We start from the raw sequence: 17,063 nt of genomic DNA, 5'->3' as shown, positions 1-17,063 counted from the left end.
TTTTTTTCTTTTGCAGCTGCTGTTCAGCAACAAGCACTGGCAAAGTGAAAAAGTTGGCTACTGCTTTTAAATGCGATACATTGGCTTTGTCAATGTTTGTTGTACTTTGAATATGCATGTGTGTGACAAACCATAAAGTTATGATTTCCATATAGCTGGATATTCCCTTTTCAACTCTATATGTCTCAAAGTGTCAATCTAACAGATATTTGCTCATTTGAGTAAAATCAGTTGTGCAACAGCACTGGGTTGGATGTGATTGTTAATGCATCAGGTTTTACAAGATTGGGACTCAGCTATTCAGAAATGATTCCTAATCAGGTGTTCCTAACTCCACTGTTGAAGCTGCTGGTCCTCCTCTAAAGCACCTGGAGGCCCTCTCGGGTGATTAGAGCGCTATACGAATCAATATAAAATAAGATACCATCAATAATCACTGACACTGCTGTCTCCCTGACAGGCAGCAAGGGAATGCATCGCCTTATGGCACAATCATATAGCCAAGGTGCAGATAACAACTAGGCAACACACCTTGTCTGGTGTGTATGACAGCGCAACACCCTCTCATGCAACCAGAAAAATCATGCCCTCAACAGATCAAATGACCAATACATCGTATGGCAAGAGTGGACGTCGGCCTGGCTGTGCAACTGTCCATGTGATGTGGCTTGGATAGAGCGGACATGGGCCCGGCTGTGCGACTGTCCATGTAATAAGGCTTGGATAGAGCGGACATGGGCCCAGCTGTGACTGTCCATGGAATGTGGCTTGGACAGAGTGGACATGGGCTAGGCAATGCGACTGTCCATGTAATGTGGCTACGATAGAGCAGACATGGGCCCCACAATGACTGTCCATGGAATGTGTCAAGGATAGAGCAGACATGTGCCCGGCTGTACAACTGTCCATGGATTGTGGCTAGGACAGAGCGTACATGGCCCCGGCTGTGCAACTGTCCATGGAATGTGGCCTGGATAGAGCGGACATGGGCTCGGCTGTGCTATTGGCCATGTAATGTGGCTTGGATAGAGTGGACATGGGTCCGGCTGTGCGACTTTCTATGCAGTGTGGTTCGGACATGGGCCCAGCTGGGCGACTGTCCATGGAATGTGGCTTGGATACAACGGGCATGGGCCCGGCTGTGTGACTGTCCATGTAATGTGGCTTGGACAGTGCGTAAATGGACCCGGCTGTGCGACTGTCCATGTAATGTGGCTTGGACAGTGCGTATATGGGCCTGGCTGTACGACTGTCCAGGTAATGTGGCTTGGATAGATCAGACATGGGCCCGGCTGTACGACTGTCCACGGAATGTGGCTAGGACAGGGCAGACATTGTCCCGGCTGTGCAACTGTCCAGGGAATGTGGCTTGAATGAAGTGGAAATGGGCCCGACTGTGCGACTGTCCATGGAATGCGGCTTGGATAGAGCGGACATGGGCCCGGCAGTGCGACTGTCCATGTAATGTGGCTCGAATAGAGCGGACATGGGCCCGGCTGTGCGACTGTCCATGGAATGTGGCTTGGATAGAGAGGACATGAGCCCGGCTGTGGGACTGTCCATGTAATGTGGCTCGAATAGAGCAGACATGGGTCCCGCTGTGTGACTGTCCATGTAATGTGGCTTGGATAGAGCGGAAATGGGCACGGCTGTGCGACTGTCCATGTAACGTGGCTTGGATAGAGCGGATATGGGCCCATCTGGGAGACTGTCCATGTAACGTGGCTTGGATAGAGCGGACATGGGCCAGGCTGTGGGACTGTCCATTTAATGTGGCTTGGATAGAGCGGACATGGATCCGGCTCTGCGTATGTCCATGGAATGTTGCTTGGATAGAGCGGACATGGGCCCGGCTGTGCGAATGTCCATGGAATGTGGCTTGAATAGAGCAGACGTGGGCCTGGCCATGTATTGTGGCTTGGATAGAGCAGACATGGGCCCAGCTGTGGGACTGTCCATGTAATGTGGCGCGAATAGAGCGGAAATGGGCACGGCTGTGCGACTGTCCATGTAATGTGGCTTGGACCGGGCGTACATTGGCCGGGTTGTGACTGTCCATGTAATGTGGCTTGAATAGAGCAGACGTGGGCCTGGCTGTGCGCCTGGCCATGTATTGTGGCTTGGATAGAGCAAACATGGGCCCAGCTGTGGGACTGTCCATGTAATGTGGCTCGAATAGAGTGGACATGGGCCCGGCAGTGCGACTGTCCATGTAATGTGGCTTAGATAGATCAAACATGGGCCTGGCTGTACGTCTGTCCATGGAATGTGGCTTGGATAGAGCGGACATGAGCCCGGCTGTACAAATGTCCATGGAATGTGGCTTGGATATAGCGGACATAGGCCCAGCTATGGGACTGTCCATGTAATGTGGCTTGGACAGTGCGTACATGGGCCTGGCTGTACGACTGTCCGTGGAATGTGGCTAGGACAGAGCGTACATGGCCCCGGCTGTGCGACTGTCCATGGAATGTGGCTAGGACAGAGCAGACATGGACTCGGCTGAGCAACTGTCCAGGGAATGTGGCTTGGATAGAGCGGACATGGGCCCGGCTGTGCGACTGTCCATGTAATGTAGCTTGGATAGAGCGGACATGGGCCCGGCTGTGCGACTGTCCATGTAATGTAGCTTGGATAGAGCAGACATGGGCCCGGTTGTGACTGTTCATGTAACGTGGCTTTAACAGAGGAGACGTGGGCCTGGCTGTGTGACTGGCCATGTATTGTGGCTTGGATAGAGCGGACATGGGCCCGGCAGTGCGACTGTCCATGAAATGTGGCTCAAATAGATCGGACATGGGCCCGCCTGTGCGACTGTCCATGGAATGTGGCTTGGATAGAGCGTACATTGGCCCGGCTGTGGGACTGTCCATGGAATGGGGCTTGGATAGAGCGGACATGGGCCCGGCTGTGTGACTGTTCATGTAATGTGGCTTGGCTAGAGCGGGAATGAGCACCGCTGTGCGACTGTCCATGTAATGTGGCTTGGACAGTGTGTACATGGGCCTGGCTTTACAACTGTCCCTGGAATGTGGCTTGGACAGAGTGGACATGGACCCGGCAGTGCGACTGTCCATGTAATGTGGCTTGGACAGTGCGTACATGGGCCTGGCTTTACAACTGTCCCTGGAATGTGGCTTGGACAGAGTGGACATGGGCCCGGCAGTGCGACTGTCCATGGAATGTGGCTTGGACAGAGTGGACATGGGCCCGGCAGTATGACTGTCCATGGAATGTGGCTTGGTCTTGCACGAGTGACAATGAAATGAAATACCAGCATTGTAAAGCGCACAGCTACCTCCGGAGAGGTGTCCCAGCGCTGGAAGCCGTCGGGAAAATTAAGCGAACTATTGCCCAGAGTCACATGGTGCTGCGCTAACCTGCCGCCGGCACCGGCGATCAAACCGTGAACTCTGTGGTCCAGAGTCAGGCACCCTGGCCGCTGCGCCACACCGCTTCCACTAGAGGTAGCCATGGATTCAGGGGATATCATGAATCACAGGAAAAGTAAAGAAATTGGGCAATCAATAAATCTTTGTCACACTTATAAGTTGCTTTTTTAAACATTCGATTGCTATTAAATGACATTGTGTTTATGTTGGGGTTTTTTCATTGTCTTTGCTAAACAACGTTTATTTGAAGTAAGTAAACCCAAAAAAAGATAATTTAAAAAAAATATTTGTTTGTCCCCAATTCTCAATAGCTTCTGTTAAATTTTCTTTGTTCAGGAAATACAGTGCTGAATAGTCTAATCGAATGAATAACATGAGGTGAATGTGGATAAAAGGACACCCCCAGGGGCGGGGGGGAGGGCTCTTGCTGTTATTCTTAATATTATAAAAGCAGTCAAAGGTAAGCCAGCAAATATTGGAATAACATAAAACACTTAATTTAACACTGATGCCAGAAATGCTCCACTTACTTCCCAGGAGGCACGAGAGGTTGGAATTTCCACTGGTCCTCCTCTGAGTCGAAGAGAAGCCTGTTCATGATCTTGTTTTTCTCCTCTGGAGGGATGAAATTTTCAATTATCAGGTACCTGGAAGAGGAGCAAGAAGTGGAAGGTAGAGGGTGAGAATGACCCTTCAACTCAATAAACCATCAATCCCTACAGTCTTCCAATATTTGGTTTCATATAAGAAAGTCTTGTTTCTGGGGTTTATTAGGACTCAAAAGTCCTCTGGTAATTGATCCGACGGTTGCAGGGAACTTACGGCCACATGTACAAAGCATTTTTCTGGTCGCAAATGACCCAATTCACAGAATCGGCCCGTTTGCGACCAGAAAAATATTTTTTCAAATGTACGAAATTCAAAATGTGATTCGGTAACTTGTTACGAATCGCATTTTGCATTTGCGATTCAGCAGTTGGAAGGGGCGTGTTTAGGGCGTCCCTTCCAAATACCGAATTGGTATTATATGTATTACTGTTTTGGAGCCAAATTACGGTTGTAAACCAGTAATATTTTACCACCAACGGTAACCCATTCGCAAAAGGGGAAGGGGTCTCCAAGGGACCCCTTTGAGAATGTAAATACACATATGCTTTTTAGTAGCAAGCAGTGGTCCTTGGGACCACTGCCTACTCTTAAAAACTGAAATTTCAAGGTTTCATTATTCTCTTTTTTAAAGGCATTTGGTTTTCCTTTAAGGAAAACAGACAGCATTTAAAAAAAAAAATACTTTATTAAAAAGCAATCACAGACATTGTGTTCTTCTCTCCTCAGCAGGCCACCATCCATGTGATGGCCGTGGTTCCTAATGGGTCGCAAACTGCAACCTACTTCATTAATATTCATAAGGTAGGTCAATTTGCGACCCAGAAGAAATCCCTAAATTAAACTCAATGAGTTTCATACATTAGGAATAGCGATTTCCTACTTGCGTGTTTGCACATCTGTCCCTTAGTGTCTCATCCACTGCAATTCAAAGTAACACAGGCGGTGGGACTGCAAAAAGGCAACTGCAATATACATAGAGCTGTCAACTTGAAAAGTGCCCTTTGCATCCGATTGTGAATCGGAAAAAGGAAAGGGTTTGAAAAGTGGGTCCTTTTTGGGTTTAACAATGGCACGTATTAATGGTTTGCAACTGTAATTACGTCACAAACCTTTGATGGAATAAAAACTTGTCAAAGAAGGTGGTAGCCATGTGCAGAGGAAGCTGAGCGGAACAGAGAGATTCCACTTGCGCCCATTGTGGGGCGCTGACAGTGGTCCAATGGAAGCCTGCATGCTCCTCCTCCCGATGCCATTTACTTAATGGCAATTTTTGTTTTTGAAAGCCACTCCTGTCCACCTGAAGGACATGAGCATCTTAAGAAAAAAAGTTTGCATCCAGTGAATGCGAATGCAGAGGTGGTTGTTTGCTGACCCTCGCAGGCCTCTTTCCCTGTATTTAAATCCTGCCTCATGCATATTTATAAGGCAGGAGGCTTTGCAATTCCCTATGACTGATAGCTCTGGACTGCAAATCATTAATTCATCAGTTGAGACACAAAACTAAGGTCAGGTGACAAGGAAGTTAGTTGGTAGCAAAAAACAACATGCATTTTCAATGCCTTTCATTTATGTGTTTTTCAAAGCAACACATAAATAAAAGGCATTGCCATTTCTATTGGCAATAGCTCAAACTCGCGCAAATGTGTCGCCCCTTTCTTTAGATGCTACTTACCGAATTCAGGTTACAGTGAGCAGCGTCTGAAGAAAGGGGCACGGCCAGCATTAAAGTGAAAGAGCGGTATGGGGCACTTTCACCCAAAAAGAAAAAATAAATCAAGAAAGGTTCTGTAGCGCGCCTGCTAAAATGTAAGCGGACCGCGCTGTAAATTAAATAAATAAATAACGTGCATCCACTAAAGTGAAAGCGGACCGTGCTGTAAATTAGATAAATAAATAAGCGCAGCCACTAAAGTGAAAGCGGACCGCGCTGTTAATTAAATTAAAAATAAGTGCAGCTGCTAAAGTGAAAGCGGACCGTGCTGTAAATTAAATAAATAAATATGTGCAGCAGCTATAGTTAAAGTGGACCACGCTATAAATTAAATAAATACATTACTAATAACAATATGAAAGCGGGCGGCGTGCTGCGACGTCGTGGGTGGAATGGGGAAAGATGATTAGGGAAAATAGTGCTCACTGACTACATAAAGCTGACCGTGTAAAAAACACAAGTAAAAAGTCCAGTCCTCATGGGAGGTTACAAATGCAGACAAGGCGGTACCAAGGAGGGACTACTAAGCCTATTCACGAATGAAAAGAAACAATCGAAAGGACAGTAACAGGAGCCAATTGAAAAGATGGGTGGGAAATGGGCGGAGCTTCTATTCCACACCTCAATACAGTATGCCTCGCAGAGGAGCAGATGCAACCCAGGCCCAACCTAAAAAATGACTGCCTTGTGATCCAGCCTTAGTAGGGCGGGCCATGAGCGTTATAAAGCGTTCTTCAGAAACTGAAAGTGCTTTCAAAAAGAAACGGAAGAAAAATAATATTAGAAGCCCAAGCAACACAATCTATCTGCAAACAATATATGGCTCAATGGTATAGCTCCCAGCAGCCCTCCTATGTATAATGTTTGTTCCTTTACTTGATCAATGAACACATAACGGCGATGATGATAAAACCATGATGCTTCATATGGTCTCTTTGGTAAACAAACACAGTGCACAGATATCCTGCCCTACAGGACAAAGCTTGCTCTATTGAACTGCTCCATATAATCAATTTTCAAGACATCAGCAACAGCAGCACAACCATAAGCGCTCCATTATGGCGATGGACAGGGCATGTTGACTGGATGGGGATAGACTGCCACCTTATATGAGGAAGGAACCCCCCCACCCCAAGGCTTCTAGGGTGTTTGAAGATGTCCTCCTGTATTCAAGAAGTGGTATAGATGAGCACCAGAGATCATACACTCAAGAGATGTAAGAACCCTATGTTACATTTAAGCAACCAAGCAGTGGGCTGCCCAAAACAGTAAAAAGACTACCTCTGAAATGGTGCTGTCATACATCAAATATGTATTAGCTATAAAGAAATTCTGTCACTTGAGTGGGGAAAACATTAACTCTCACACTTTTGCCATCTTTTTTAATCCTGTATTCCTTGATTAAATGCTAGGAAACAAGCAGACCCCCTATAGATTTACACAGAGGATAGGTCAAGACATCATATATAAAGACATCTTCAAATGCACCCTAGGAAGTTACCACCAGCCAATATGGAACAGCAAACGCACAGCCCTTGCAGACCACGTTGACGCCACCACAAACTGCAGCAAGAAAATCTTCACCGTCATCAAAGATTTCCCTGCGCCTCCTGTTGCATCCTTTAACATCCCCAATCCCCTCTCCAAAGACCTTTGCATGAAGCTCTCAGAAATTGTCTGTAACAAAATCATCTAAACCAGACCCAGTCACCATCGAAACTCAACTGCCCACCGCGGCCAAAGACCGGAGCCTGAACTCATGGTCGCGGTCTCCACTATCAAAACTGCTGCTTCCATGAGCCCATCCACTCGGAGGCCCAATCGGACCCTTGCCCCCACTACACCTTCACCAAATAACTCCTGCTGATCAGTGAAGCACTAACATGCATCCTCTGTGCTTCCATCGACACATTCTTGGACATCTCGAAACATGCCACCGTCACACCCCTGCTCAAAAAAAGCATTGGTTGACCCAGCCACACTCTTCAACTACAAATCCATCACTCCTACTAAACCCAGCCATGTTTTTGAAAAGCAAATCAATTGATGCTTCAGAAGCAACCCCCAGCTCCTCGACGCCACACAGTCTGGCTTCAGGCCCAACTACAGAACAGAAGCAACATTCATTGCCATCACCAATGACATCCATATGATCCTTTACAGAAAAGACACAGCAGCCCTCATTCTCCTGGGCCTCTCTGCAGCCTTTGACACTGTTTCACATCCCATACTGATCATTACCTGGATGAAATTGGGATCCGTTTTCCACTGGATCTACTCCTTAACGGATAGAACTCAAGCAGTTAGCCTGGCATCCTACTGCTTGGAAGCCCGCACTCATCTGTGCCTTAAGGTTCATTATCCCTCTGGCCAACGTCATCCACTAACACAACATCAACATCCTCTCTTTCCCCACAACAACCAATTTATACTGTCCCTTTCGGAGAAGACCCTCAACACAAAAAACAAGTTTACTGCCTTCATGGCCATAGTTGCTAACTGAATGAAAGTCAACTGTCTCAAGCTCAACTCCAACAAGACAGAAGTAGTGGTGTTCACAAACGACACCTCACCAAGGAACTCCAACTAGTAGCTGGCCAAATTTGGACCCACACACATCCAGCATCTATTTTATTTTTTTAACGGAGTTTTATATAGCGCAAACTTGACCCAAAGGTATCGGGTATCAGAGCGCTTTACATAGAACCAGTTGCGTTACATGAGGACACATTCATTTTTGATAGGCAAGGAGAGATTACATGATTTGCCCAGAATCACAGGATGTTCAGTGTCATTGTGGAGACTCGAACCCGGTTCCCCAGATTCGAGGTCGACCGCCCTAGCCGTTAGCCCAACTCCTCTCCCTATTGCCTATGCCAGGAACCTTGGAATCATCATTAACAGCAAAATGGACATTACCACACAAGTCAACACCATCACCGCGTCCTGCTTCCACACCAGAAGATGCTGAGGAACATCTTCAAATGACTCCCAAACAACACCAGAAAAACCATCACTGATGCTCTAGCCACAGGCAAGTTAGGGTACGAGAACACCCTCCAAGATGGGATCACCAAGCAACTCACCAGAAGCATAAAAACTACCCAGAACTCGGCAGCCAGACTCACCCTCAACCTCCCACACAGAACTCTCATCACACCACATCTCACGGAGCACCACTGGCTCCCAACACACAAACATGCTCATCGCAAACTCCTAACACATTCAAGGAACTACACAACTTAAGTCCCACCTACCTGAAAAGTCGCATTTCCTTCCACCAACCACTCAGACACCTCCACTCCGTAGGACTCCTACTCACACCCATCCCATCCCACACAAACACAAAGCCAGATCAGGAGGACAGGCATTCTCTTAGATCGCCCCCAAAGCGTGTAATAAACTCCCACTCCCCATCAGAGCCTCCTCCTCCCTTCTTGAATTCTGCAGGAAGCTTAAGACCTGGCTATTCAATGGACCAACCTACCTTAGGCAGGGCTAAGCAAACACACCTGCTCACCTGCTATAGCGCACGATCACCAGCAAGAGTATCCTGGTGATACTCGTGCTGGTGATCGTGCGCTTTACAAATACACACACCAGAGAGGGAACATCTGGACTGAGGTATATCAAAGCATACTTTAAAAACGCCGACGTCCCCCAAAGGAAAACATACCTCCGATGGGACGGAATACGCCAAAAGTGAAAGAGCCCTCACGGCCACTGAAATTTGCCCAAAAGGAACCACCGGCTTTGAGAGTTAAATATTAAAAAGCACACACCTCTCAATTTAAGTCAAGTCATCATCTAGCACCCTCCTTAGGTATGGGAAACATCTTCAATCTGGGCTTGCTACAGGCTTCCTTAACCGGCCTGACGCTACAAGAAGGTATAAAGGTCTGAACGGCTGGAATATCCCAAGAGAATGCAGTGGGATTACTATACTTTGTCGTTTTCTGGGTGCCCAAGTCTGTTTGAGTGACAGTGCGAAGCCCACATTACGAGTGACAGGTTAAAATACTCGCTATTTCCCTGCACTGGAATTACGGTTACTGGGAGGCTGGCAACTCCAGGGGCGGAGAAATAATGGGGAGTACATGATTTGGGGGTATAACATTTGCCAAGCCCACACTAATTCCTGGATGTTTTCTCCTGGAGAGTTGCGATGCTTCATGCAGCAGATGTTGTCGTGCGAAATACCAAGACTTATAAATGCGACGGGCTTGGTAAGGTTGGGGGAACATGGGTTTGTGTGTATAAGAGTCACTACTTCTAATTCCTACTATGAAGGTTGCTAAACCTTGCTGATATGTTAATTACTTCCAAAGAACCCTAGTGGTTATTATTTTCAATTCAGCATATTGGTTTTTATTCCTAATTCTGCCGTATGGACACTGCCTGCGGGCCATTATTTTTAATCTACCCCGTGTGATGGTTTTTATTCATTCTTCTGCCTGACCTTCATTATCTCTAATCCTACTTGATATGGTGATTATTTCTAATACTGTATGGCGGATATTATTTCCAACACTGTCCCGTATGGTCATTATTTCCAATCCTATCTGCCAGGAGACTTATTACTAATGCTGCTAAAGCTTGAGTGGGACATTGTGTGTGTGAGAGTGTGGTTTAATCATTCTGTGGGGAAGCTGTAAATAGCAAAGGCGAGATGGTATAAAGTTTGCAAAGATTTGTAGGAGAGCGCGCCAACCCTTAGGTGTCTTGGTGCTAGGAAAGAAGTAAACAGAGGTACAGAGGGTACCAAGTTAAGAGCTGAATATGGGTTTTCCATTGGTTCCTAAATGAGATGGTAGATTCTGTAGTTCGGTGTGTAGCGGAAGTGAATTCCAGATACAGGGGACAAGGAATAACAAGCATTTACAGTGCAATAGGTCTCGCAATGACATTGTTTTGAGCTATTGGAATTGTAAATGTTATTGGGTTTTTTTCCCTTAGTGAAGCATTAATCAAGTAATGGCGAAAATAAGAAGCGTTCAAATTGTAAACGTGGTTAATTCCCCTTCACAGCAGTAATAACATCTGACTAGACGTGAAGATGGTGTTCTTTTTATAAATCTGCGAGTTACATTCCTGCAGCGTTAACTTGAAGAAATGATGAATACTTTTGCAAAGTTGGTATTAATACCAATGTTACAACGCCACACACAGAAGCAAAGGGTCTGATGTAATCTCGTCATGTAACCATTTACCACAAATGACATCACCACAAACATACATATATATATATATTCCCATTATGTATATGCCGCAGATCTGCACCACAAAATGTTAAAGTGTCTCAGACTGGAAGAAGTAAGCTCTAAATGTAAGTGGGCTGTACAGCCTAAAATAGCACCGCTGTAGTTTGTACAAACGCACAGGCGCCTGCTGACCAAGCGTTTGGGGAAAGGTGTGGTGCGTGATTGTGGGGACGGCTGAGTAAGGAGCAAGGCTTCAAAGCCTGATTTTTGCCTTCTTGCACACAGGTGAACAACGAACGGACGGGACAGCCCCCGCCCTTCCCTTCGCATCACCAGATTACCAAAGTGCAGCGGATTACCGGTCTCTGTCTGTGATTGTGCTCCGCGCAGGAGTGGATGGGGTGCCCCCCCCCCCAATCTCCGGCTACCCCTCCAACACCCCCGCTCTCACCAGAGCCCTTCGCTTCTAGTTCATGGACTTGTTGTTGGTGTTGTTGCGCTGCCCACCGACACAAGCAGCGTGTGACAAGAATGAAACGCGCACAGACCAGCTCTGTTACAAATACACACGTTTATTATACACGCACACAGCCATATGCCTCACGCACGTTCGTACCCACGCGACCTTTCCCCACACTCCCGTCGACACAGAGCAGGCACACCGGACAAAACGGCCCAAGCCGGCGAGGCGCTGAACGGAAACAACTGTGTATATGAAAATACGGATACAATGTGTTCGTGCAGCCTTAGAAAGATACACAAATCGATTTTATGGACAAACTAGCTGCATAGATAGAGACTTGTATATGAAAATGGACGAACCGATCAAGAAACAGAAAGGCACCCCCACTGACCCAACGGCCCAATCTTCCAGAGGCGGCCACGCAGCCAGGCAAACAGGAGCGACAGACAGACAGGCATGCCGAACGACACACAACAGAGAGCGAGAGATAGAGAGATAGAGAGATAGATAGAGCTAGAGATAGATAGCGAGATAGATAGACATAGAAAGAGATAGAGATAGATAGAGATAGATAGATAGATAGAGATAGATAGAGAGATAAATAGATAGAGATAGATAGATAGAGAGCTAGAGAGAGGGGAGAGGATGTGGTATAATGGTCAGAGCTGCCACTTTTGGAGCTGGAGAACCAGGTTCCAGTCTCTGCGTTGGCTCAACATCCTGTGATTCTGGGCAAATCACTTAATCTCCCTGTAAATGAACCTGTCCTTACCTGGTGCTCATGAAAAGCGCCAGTGTTGATGACTGAGTGCCGGTACTTGGCACCGGAAACCACATGCTCAAATTAAGCACTGCATGTCAAATCAAAATCAAATCAAAAGGCCTTTATTCGAATTACTTGAATTCATAAAAGTACAGACAAAAACAATTCATTATTACAATATGCAAAATGCAGTAACTTAGGAATTAAAAAGGGAACTAAAACAGCAATCTTTCAGGGGTTTTCCATCATATTACGTTAGTCTTAAAAAGGTACTAGTACGAAAGGTCAGTTCCTCCGTATCCAGGGAGAGTAACATCAAACGGGACTCCTCCAGGGAGAGGGGTCTTTGTTTTCTAAAATAAGGTGTTAAAAACCAGTTAATGTATTATAAATAAAATTTGCAGAAGAATAAAAAATGCAGATCATTCTGTTTGCTGGTACCATCACAGGGGCAGGGGTTACATTCTGTAGGGTGATTATAACCCAAGGGAAAACCCAGCAAAAATGTTATGGAGCCTGCCCTTAATCGAAATAACAGAGACCTCTCCCAGCTGGACATAGGAAGAGTAAGATAAAGTGGGAGGGGTTGCCTGGGCAGGTCATTCTCCATGTATCTAACAACGGTGGATTTGGATATTTCCCTTTCCATCCTTTCTGTTTCAAAGAGTGCATATAGTGCTTGTTTAACCTCTACCTTATCTTGACATCCGATTCTGGAGGGATCTGAGAAAAGATCTCCTTTGTTCACGGCACTTAGTAATTTTAAAACTCCAGCAAGCCATGGGATTGAAAGACCGTGATCACATTTAAGGCAATCTTTAATTATATCTTGTGTTAGGGAGGCTGCATTGTTCCTCCAGATTCTCAACCAGAATAAGGCTGGTCTGCTTCTAATAAAATCACAGATGTAAGGGAGATTTAGCTCTTTGTGACAGATAAATTCAGAGGACGAGATTGGGGCACCCAATACTTTCCTACAGAAACGTGTCTCTTCACGTTGGATACCGGGGTTTTTAGCAAGGGCCCAAACTTCAGCCCCGTAAGTGGCAACAGGAATACACTGCAATCTAAAACATTTTAAAATAGCACTGGTTGCGCCTAATTTCTTAGGGCGTGGAAGACTCAATATTGAGTTGATGGCCTTCGAGAACTTGCTCGTGGCGTGGGCAAAATGCCCACTCCATGAGTTGTTCGCAGCGAAAGCCACCCCAAGATATATAAAAGAATTTACAGAATCTAGTTTATCAGACCCGATATGGATGGTATTAAGTTTCCGTTTACCAGGTCCGCATGACATAACAAAAGATTTTTTAAAATTCACACGCAGATCTAGGCCCTCCATATAATGTACAAAATTTTCCACAAGCAAACGGAGGGCGTTAGGGGTGCGGCCCATAAGGACCGCATCATCTGCGTATAGTAGAACTGGCAAAAGATGCCCCTGGACAATTGGCACATCTCTGGTTACTTGTTTTAAAACCTTTGCTATGCCATTGATGTAAATGATAAACAACAGGGGTGCTAAAACGCACCCCTGTCTAACCCCCCTGCCAATTTTTATAGCTCCGGAAACTTCACCTCCCAACCCAATCCTGACTTGCGCCCTGAGATCAGTATGGAGATACACCAGGAAATACACTAGAGGCTCATCCAGTCCATAATTGAGAAGCATGGACCACAGTTTTGATCTGTTTACCAGATCAAACGCAGATGAAAGATCCATAAAAGCGAGATATATAGGGGACGATCGAGCAACGGTATACTTATCAATTATTAATTTTAGATTCAAACATTGCTCGACCGTGCCCACCCCACTCCTGAATTCCATCTGACATGGATCCAGTAGGTCAGAATCTTCCGCCCACTCTACCACCCTGTTGTAAATAACTCGCCCGAGTATTTTTAAAGTGTTGTCCAGAAGCGAGATTGGGCGGTAGTTAGCTGGATCTGACCTATCGCCCTTTTTATAAATTGGGACTATGATGCTAAAAGACCACGTCTTAGGGATGGGCACTCTTGACAAACTGTTAAAAACATTGTGTAAAATTGGCGCCCATAGATCTGAACTATACTTTATAATATCTATGGGAAGACCATCTGGGCCGGGGGCCTTGTTGCCAAGGCTCTCTCTGACGGCTGTCACCACCTCAGAAAGATCAATCCGCAGGTCTCGCAGCTGTCCCAGATCTGGGGTAATTATTTCCTCAAAGGGAGCAGCATATATATTGGAAAAGTGGGCTTCCCAAGTGCTACTGGTTATATTGCAGCTGATTGGGGATAAATGTTTACCCATGTCGCGCATTTTCCTGACAGCGGACCAAAATGGCCCACTGCTCTTCAGATTGGCGCTAACAACCAGGGACTCCCACTGTTCCATCAAAAGTGCCGCCTTTCTTTCAGCTATTTTTTGTTTGTAAAATTTCCTAGCTGTTTGTACCTCCGCTATATTCCTTGGCTTAGTGGTTAATACCCTGCGTAGTTCCCTGTTTGCCATAGAACAGGCAGAGTCGAACCATCTTGGGTCTTTCGCCTTTGTGGGTAGTGGGACTAACAAATCATTTTTGATTGCCACGCATAGTTTACCAAAATCGGTAACTATTCTGTGGCAATCCCCGTCGGGTGATAAACAAGAATTTATTAATACTGGATGATCATTTTTTACACGATCAAGTAGGGCTTCGCAATCAATTCCCCTCCATTTTAGACGGAGACCATCACCTGATGGTATAATATCTCTTGCGCCATTAAATTTGGCATATACTGGGCTAGGGCCCAAATACAAAGTAACTGTAAGGGGGTTATGGTCTCCATATAATGTCTCTACCACATTTGAGTCTGTGACACGATCTATTAGGTAGGGGGATGTGAAAATAAAATCAATCGTCGAAGATGAATCTCTCCCTCTATACGTTGGGGCACAGGTCATCCTTGGAGATTGGCTTGCTTCCATTACATTACTAAGGATGTGTTCGTTTAATATCTTAACGAGCTCAGTACCTCTACGGTCTACTGAATCTGGGTAGCTTTTGTCCTCTAATCGATGCTTTCCTGGAATTTTCGCGTTAAAATCACCCCCAATAAGAATCCCTGACTTCTCATCTAGACCTATATTCATGTTCATTTCAAGGTGTACCAATAAATTAGAAAGTGCTATATAGTTCCGATTTGGTATCGAATTAAAATCATTATTATAAAAATTAATTAAATAAATCTTGGTCTTTCGCTTGTATTCAAGAACCTGGATGTTTGGGTTCCCGAATGATAAATCCTTAAAAGTACCACCCGCCAATATCCTGATCCCAATAAAAAGTCCTCCCATTGCACGACCAAAGGCAGGCTTAGAGGCGAACACGCTAAAACAATGATAACCCTCTAGGTGCACGTTCCCTACGGGCCAGGTCTCTTGGAACATGATGATGTCTTTGCCATCCAATAGCTGGACCCATTGAGGGTCAGACAATCTTGATTCTATACCTGCAACGTTCCAGCTAAGGATTGACAAATCACAGCACTGCATGTCGTGATTTTCCACCTGTGGTTGCGCAGTGAAAAAGCCAGTCAACTAATTAGCTAATCAAATGAGCAATTAGAAGACATTGCCAATAGAAAGTTATGCTGTTTTTTTTATAACCCATCTGTGCAACCACTTTATGAATCACTTAATTTAATCTCATATCTATTTGAGATAGGAACTTTACTGCACAGTTCTTTGTGCCAATACAGGGCAGGGATGTCTCCTTTGGGCAGGCGGGGCTACTTGAATTATTAAGGGCTTTTCTGTTGGTATGGCTCTTAGGGGGCATGTATGCGCAGAATGCCTGGTTTGAACAGTGTGTCTTCGGCTGCATATAAGCTGCGTGTTACAAGGCAGGATATTTGTTTTGAGGTTGGTGGGGTGAGGGGGGGCCGAGGTGAGCCACGAGGCGCAAGCATGAAGGCTCCCGCTCTGTAGTTACTGCTGGGGACATACAAAAGCCTGTTTAATCTTGGTGTTGTCTTACATGTATGTTGCCATAAACTACCACAGAGGACGTCGTTTGAGTAGCTTGCCCCCCCCCCTTACACTCACAGGGAATTGTCATTTTGACTAAAATTACGCCAGTGACGTCACTGCTGATGTTTTCGGGAATGTTTTGAGTAACTTCCTTCCAAGGTACAGAACTTTGTTTATAGCAGCTAAGAGTGTGGGGGCGGGGGTGGAGGGGGTTGATCTGGGCCGTGTCGGTGGGTGTGAGAGAGAGTGTTGGGTAGTGCAGAATGACAATCAGAAGTTGTTTGCTGATGCAAAACAGATGACCCAGGATTGTAACTGAAAGGACTGCTGGGATGGCGACTGCCCAATCTTGTCCTCAGTTGTCTATCTATTCATGGAAACCTCGCCTCTTGCAGTGCAAAGATCAACGCGCTTCACTCCTCCTCCGCTAAATAACTTGGCTTGACCATTTTTTGATATATATGCACACAGGCCAACGGATGCCATATTGTGCCTTACGTTCATACTCCAGATGAAAAGGCCTCCTATACTTTCAGAAATTTGAAATACAAATAGCAGCTTATGAGACTGGAGGTAGAACCAAGATGCGTTTATCGAGGGGCAGTAATGACCTGCACCCACTCCATAACTGCCCGTTTTCTGGTTGGTTGAGGTCAGGGGTGGCTTAGAAATTGTGACGTAAGCAGGCTTATTAGGTGCTTCGTTATATGTAGACAAGGATGTTAGAAGTACCTACAGGAAAAGTGATTAGAAGATTAACAATATAATTTTATCTGCAGCCAGAAATAGGTCAGGGCTTCTTCCATTATTCAGGCTGCTTTGTACATACCATATCTACAGATCACTATCCACTATTTGGATTTGACAATGTTTTTTAAAGCAATGTTGAAGAGCAGAACGGCTGCTGTGCATGTGACGTGGCCAGCATTA

At 45.7% G+C, this 17,063-nt stretch overlaps 1 protein-coding gene across 2 annotated transcripts in view; it reads right to left on the bottom strand.

Annotated features, from left to right (window-relative positions):
• Positions 1 to 17,063, bottom strand: part of KIF3C (kinesin family member 3C) — a 351,623-nt gene that overhangs the window by 61,206 nt on the left and 273,354 nt on the right. For both annotated transcript variants that reach the window (XM_085613203.1, XM_085613202.1), the window contains exon 5: positions 3,923 to 4,039. In XM_085613203.1, the coding sequence (XP_085469329.1) occupies positions 3,923 to 4,039 (117 nt within the window). The remainder of the gene's footprint in view (positions 1 to 3,922; positions 4,040 to 17,063) is intronic.

The sequence above is a fragment of the Triturus cristatus genome, chromosome 6 (genome assembly GCF_964204655.1).
Source record: "Triturus cristatus chromosome 6, aTriCri1.1, whole genome shotgun sequence".
NCBI lineage: Eukaryota > Metazoa > Chordata > Amphibia > Caudata > Salamandridae > Triturus > Triturus cristatus.
Note: the sequence above shows the minus strand (reverse complement) of the source record. Positions and strands in the feature narration are given on the sequence as shown.